At 39.4% G+C, this 6,000-nt stretch overlaps 1 protein-coding gene across 3 annotated transcripts in view; it reads left to right on the top strand.

Annotated features, from left to right (window-relative positions):
• The first annotated feature begins 3,034 nt into the window (after positions 1-3,034).
• The window catches only part of SDHAF3 (succinate dehydrogenase complex assembly factor 3), a 47,648-nt gene continuing 44,682 nt past the window's right edge, over positions 3,035-6,000 (top strand). For 2 of the 3 annotated variants that reach the window (XR_005656171.1, XM_039878034.1), the window contains exon 1: positions 3,047-3,297. Coding sequence is in view for 2 of the 3 variants with exons in the window: in XM_039878034.1 (XP_039733968.1) it covers positions 3,124-3,297 (174 nt within the window). In the remaining variant the exon portion in view is untranslated. Of the gene's footprint in view, positions 3,298-6,000 lie in introns of all 3 variants that reach the window. The other variant, XM_039878035.1, reaches the window with a different exon arrangement.

The raw sequence follows: 6,000 nt of genomic DNA, 5'->3' as shown, positions 1-6,000 counted from the left end.
AGCATGTGAAGGTTGTTTGGGTCAAAGATGTACCTTGTCTCAGGTTTTATTTTTTATTATTCTGAATAATCTAGAGTTTGGAATTTAGTAACCATACATTTAAAACTGAGCCACTTGTGCTACTGAAGCCAAGCCCGCGGGCATGTTTCCATATTTAATGACATAAGTTTTCCAGATCTTTCATCACCAGCCTTTCCCATTCATTAATCCTTTCTCACTCTGCTGTAGAAAAAAAGGCTTTAACATTACTTGCAAGTAAGACTTACTTTCAACATATTAATGTTAAGACTAGGGCATAATACAAAGTAACAATTCACTATGCTCCACATAAATGTTTCCTTTCTCTTCCTTTCAGTTTATTTTTTTGTATTCACTGATTTCTCTCTCTCTTTTGACCTCAAAGTTCTCTGCTTGTTAAAAAACTTCTTTAGCAACCTCTTTCATGTCTATTTGGGTAGTTGCTGTTTTGGTCTTCCCTATGGATATGAGTATATTGTTATATTTTATGTGCCTTGAAAGGCTTAGATGATATGTTCCACATAAGGTTTTGAGAAATTTCCCCTTTCTTATTAAACAAAAATCTTTTCAGAGCAATTATTTCAGAGTGGATATGTATCCGCTTCTACTTTTACAGAAAAATTTGAATGGAATCTGGGAGAAATCATGATTAGACTAGCATAGCTGGAAGGTAGTGAGAATTACCTAACCCATTTCATTGACGTGGGAGAAAATCCAGGCACAGAGTGGTTGAGCAACTTGTTGAGTAACACACAGTAAAGAGAAACACATGGAGGAAGGATAAAGAAAAGGCCTGTAGGAAGTGTACTGATCTGGATGAGTGGCAAGGAAAATAACGCAGACTTTATTTTCAATTCACGGCTATTTTGACCATAAGAGGAAACCTGGTCAGCCAAAACTGAAAGGTCAATGGAACAGAGAGTTTTTCTCATAAGACATAGCTCACTGTCCAGCCTACTGAAGAAAAATAAAGGTCATCTATCATTATTTTCACCATTATTGCTTTATTTCTCACCTCAAGGCTTAACTATATCACTATGTCTCAGGTTCTCACCCATCATTTGCCATTTCGGAGCATCGATTGCCCAATACTCTGTGGACATTTTCTGCTCCATTTAGATTGAATTACTTCTTTTATTGTTATTTTTTTATTAATTCATTGGCAGAATGTTTTTTCCACATTTTTATAAGAGCTTTGGCTCTGAAAGAAGTATTTATTATACATGTACTTTAACCCCAAAGGAAACCAGAAAAAAAGTAAACTGGAACAAGAAATTAACTTTCAATTTACAGGGATATTAAGAGATGAAGTATGGTTAGAAAAAATTTCCTGAAGTAAATAACCACACTGCCATTCAATCCTTGCCATTAATGTGGTTTGTCATAATACCAAATTAAATCCATTTCAAAAATTCTCTGTGTTCCTTTAAACAAATTTTTCCTAAATTTTAGCAAAAGGAAAAGGTCCATTCAAGGTAATAAATATTAGAGTGCTTACTATTTGTAAGACACTGTACTAGGCCCTGAATAGGATACTAAAATGAGTAAATCCTTGACTTTGGTAGTGAGTCGTGTGTTTTTGTCTTTCAAAAAGTTTGCACTGACAAAAGTGTGAGGTTTGTGAGGAAAGCACACAAATTCCCACACTCTTGCCCCTTCATCACCAGCAAGTCAAGAGTTACTTGATACCCTTGAAATCACAAAATCCCTGCTCTCATGGAATTTGTATTCTAAGATGGTGGTAGTGGGAACAGATAATAAGCAAATAAGTAAAATATTTAATAATTAAATATTATAGAGAAAAATAAAGCAGAGGGGGCGCTTAGGGAGTTCTTGGCATTGTGATGTTGCAGTTTCAAATGCAGTTACCAGGGAGGGTCTTAACCTGATGGGGACTTGAAGTAATGAGTTGAGTGAAATAAAGGTGTTAGCCAAGATTTTGTGGCAGGCCATCCCAAGTAGAGAACAGCATGTGCTAAGGCCTCAGTTGGGAGTATGCCTGGGCTATTCAAAGATGAACCAGGAACTAGAAGGTGAGTGTGGCTGGAACGGGCCAACTAGGGAGAGAACAATAGGAGAAAATTTTAAGAGCTAAGAAGTGGAGACTTTGGGTATTACTCTGATTAGAAGCCACTGCTGGATTTTGTTGAGCAGAGTGGCATCTCATTTACAGTTTAGGTGGATAATGACCAAAGCTGATCATGGCCAGAAGCAGGAACACAAGAATCCATCCCAATATCCAGTTGCAGAGGCAATTATGTTAGAAAAAAGTGGTGAAAAATGGTTGAATTCCGCATATATTTCGTTGGCGGAGCTACCAATATTTGCTAACGGACCAAAGGTGTGCTGCTGCCAGCTTCAAAAACTGGTCACACTCTCAGCATAACTTTTGCAAAAGGTGATTTGTAAGAGTCCTGTTTCTACGTTTTCCTCTCATACTATTTGATCAGAATCTCCAAGTTTGTGGCTCTGGAAACAATATTTGAAAAATGTTTCCTAATAATTCTTCTGTAGCCAATTTGACAAAACTGGTTCAGGGCTCACTTGAATTACATGAAAGAGGCCACACTTTTAGGGGACAAATTAGAAGAACAGCATTGTGCAAAGTAGATAGGTTGGTGGGCTCGTGGATGGAGAAATAAATCTCACTCTGATCCCTCTCAGAACGCAGGAACACTATAAAATGCCGAGAGTTGAGCTAACCACGGAAGGCTTCCTGGAGGAGACTAATTTTGACGAAGACTTTCTCACACCTTTACGAGGAGGGAAGAGGGGAGGGAAAATGAATGTAAAAGACGATGGGGCGACAACTGGCCCAAGCCAGACCTCTTGTTGGAGCCCTCTCTGAGCCCGACGCAGTACTCGACTTGTAGCAGCGTTGGCGCAACTCCGCGAAAGCCACGCCCCTCACAAAGATCGGCCTGTTTTCCGCGGCCGCTGCAGCACGGGTTTCCGGCAGGTCCTGATTTTAGAGCGGACCAAAGCGGATGAAGGTTGCACGCCTTCTTCCGCCCGTGTTCCGGTTCACTAATACTCGGCTTCCAGGGGGAGCGGGCGCGCGCCGTCCCATTGCGCAGGCGCGGTGTGCGGTCCACGGGCGGCGCTATGCCTGCCGGGCACATCTCGCGTGTCCGGGCCTTGTATCGGCGCATCTTGCTGCTGCATCGGCTTCTGCCCCCAGACCTCAAAGCCCTTGGTGACCAGTACGTGAAGGACGAATTTAGGAGACATAAGACGGTTCGTTCTGACGAGGCCCAGCGTTTCTTGCAGGAATGGGAGGCAAGTGACTGCCCCCTTTACTTCGCCATAGACCTTTGGGGTCCCTCAGAGGTGTCCCAGTTTGTCCCAGTGAGAGACTGCCTGTCCCGACTAGTTTCCTCGGGCCCCACGCAGGATCAGACGCAGCGGCAACCTGTCCCGTTTGAATTAAACTGCGCAAAGCTGTTCAAACAGTACTTCCCAAAGTTACATCCCGATCCTGTCTATTTCTCCCACCGGCTACTCGCTGGAGCAGTTCCCATTATATCTACGTCTGTAGTTCATTTCAGCTCTTTAAGCTCTTGCCCATGCCAGGCGCTGGAGGGGTGAGGATGGGCGGTTACAAAATTGAATAAATCACTGTCAGGTCCTCAAAGAACTTAACCACCGTGCAGCTTTTGTCCCCTGCAATGCCTTGCAAGCAGCAAATAAATTAATGGTTTTCTCATTAGTTTTCAGACTTAGAGGTTTGTTTCCATAACTACTGTTTTTTAAAATCTCAGTGCTCTTTGTTGCGTCTTAATATCAGTTTACTGATAGAGAAATCAGTTAACACCGAAGGAGAAAATGCTGGTCAGAGTTAAGTCAGGTGAAAGTTGGTTTCTCCTGAGTCTCAGATCAGTTACTTTGTTAACATTACTCTGCATCATTGCACTAAATCTTAAACAGACACATGCATTAGGGATTAGCTCTTTGACTCCTCCCCTCTCCTTTTTGAGTGAAAGAAAAAAGGTATTAAGAGTATTCCGTGTTGTTGGAGGCATTGCAGGATTACCTCTAGTTCTGCTTTGCAAATATCCAGAAATGAATGGAATTGGAGATTAGAGTGAAAACTCAGGTGTTTGAAAACATGAAACAGTATTGGTAAAAGAACCCGAGGTAAGCGATTCGTCAGCCTAAAAAGTTGATGGCTGGAGAGGAGATGACTGAAGTTTTTTTTTTTAAATCGTAAAGGTTATGGTTAGGGTGAACACAACCTTTTCACCAAATCCCAGAATTTTTGATTGTATAATCATTGAAGCTTGCAAGAGGGACATTTAGGACAATGGTAAAATTTAGAACTTTCCTAAATATCATGTGTAAAAGATGTAATTAGCTGGCGGGGGGACCAGGGAAGTTGAATGTCTTTAAATGCAGCATGATATCTTTTAATATGGTAACTTGGTCTTGGAGTCAGAAGAACTGGATCCAAATTCAGGTTCTGGCATTTATTGTCAGATCACTTAATTTTTCCTATTTGTTTTCTAATCTGTAAAATAATAACAGTATTTACAATATGTGCCTCTAAGTTAGTATATATAAATGTATTTAAAAGCACTTTGTAAATTGTTAATTGCAACACAACTATAAGATATTAAGGTGTAAAGTGATAACTGTGAAGCTAGGTCATTTTGTGGCAGGACAGGAAGGAGAGGCTAGCTCTGTATTTGGGAAGAAATAAGGGCACTTTGAGAGGTCCTAAAGTTTAAGAACTTGGAAGAATTTTAGGGAAAGAATAGGAACTCAGAATTAATTTATAATAGGCTGGAGGAGAGAGACATTAAAATACTGGGTAAAGCCTGTGACCATGCCACCATGAACAATTCCGATCCCGTCTGATCTTGGAAGCTAAGCAGAGTCAGGCATGGTTAGCTTCCACAGCATATCAGAGGGCACATGATGTCAATTGACTTATTACTTGGATGGGAGACCAGGAGCTGTAAGCGTAAAAAATAAAAAAGAAGGGATTGTAAACTGACAAGGTCCTTGCAAGGGTTGCCTCACATAAAAAAAAACACAAAACCAAAAAAACTGGATAAATAAAAATGTTTTTATTGACCTAGGAGGCTCTGTATCAGCAGTTCAGCTTTTTTCTCAATTCTTGAAATAATGTTAGATTTATAGAAAAATTACAAAGACAGTCCAGAGTTCTCATACATCCTATACCAAGCTTCCCGTTATGTTAACATTTTACATAACTATAGTGCAATTATCAAAACCAAGAAATTGGTTTGTACTGTAGCAATGTTAATTACTATTAACATTGTACTGTAGCAATGTTAATTACTATTAACAATGTTAATTACTATTAACATATAGTTAAGTACTATTAACTACAGGTTTTATTTACGTTGCCCATATTTCTACTAATGTTCTTAACCTGTTCTCGGATCTAATCCAGGATCCCACATCGCATTTAGTCATCCTGTCCCTTTAATTTCTTCTAGTCTATGATAGTTCCTCAGTCTTTTCATATTTTCATGTCTTTGACACTATTTTGAAAAGTATTGGTCAGTTATTTTGTAGAATGTCTCTCAGTTTGGGTTTGTCTGATGTGTTCTCTTGATTTGATGTTATGCATACTGAGAAGGATATCACTAGGTTGATGTGCCCTTCTCAACACATATTAAAGGGCATATGATATTAATTGACTAATTACTGGCTATGTTAACTGTGATCACTTGGTTAAGGTGATATCTGCCAGGTTTATCCACTATAGAGTTACTGTTTTCCATTTTGAAATTAATACATATTTTGAGGGAAATACTCTGAGGCTGTATAAATATCCTGTTTCTCCTTAAACTTTGCCAACTAATTTTAGCATTCATTGATGGATCTTGCCATTGTGTTCCAATGGTGACTTTCTGTTTCCTTCATTCCTTCTAAATTTATTAGTTCGAAATGTTTCTGTAGGGAAATGTCCTTTCTTCCCTATTGATTTAACATTTTTACTTTTTTTTTTTT

The sequence above is a fragment of the Pteropus medius genome, unplaced genomic scaffold (genome assembly GCF_902729225.1).
Source record: "Pteropus medius unplaced genomic scaffold, Ma_sr-lr_union100, whole genome shotgun sequence".
Taxonomy (NCBI): Eukaryota; Metazoa; Chordata; class Mammalia; order Chiroptera; family Pteropodidae; genus Pteropus; species Pteropus medius.
This window is presented reverse-complemented; position numbering and strand designations above follow the sequence as displayed.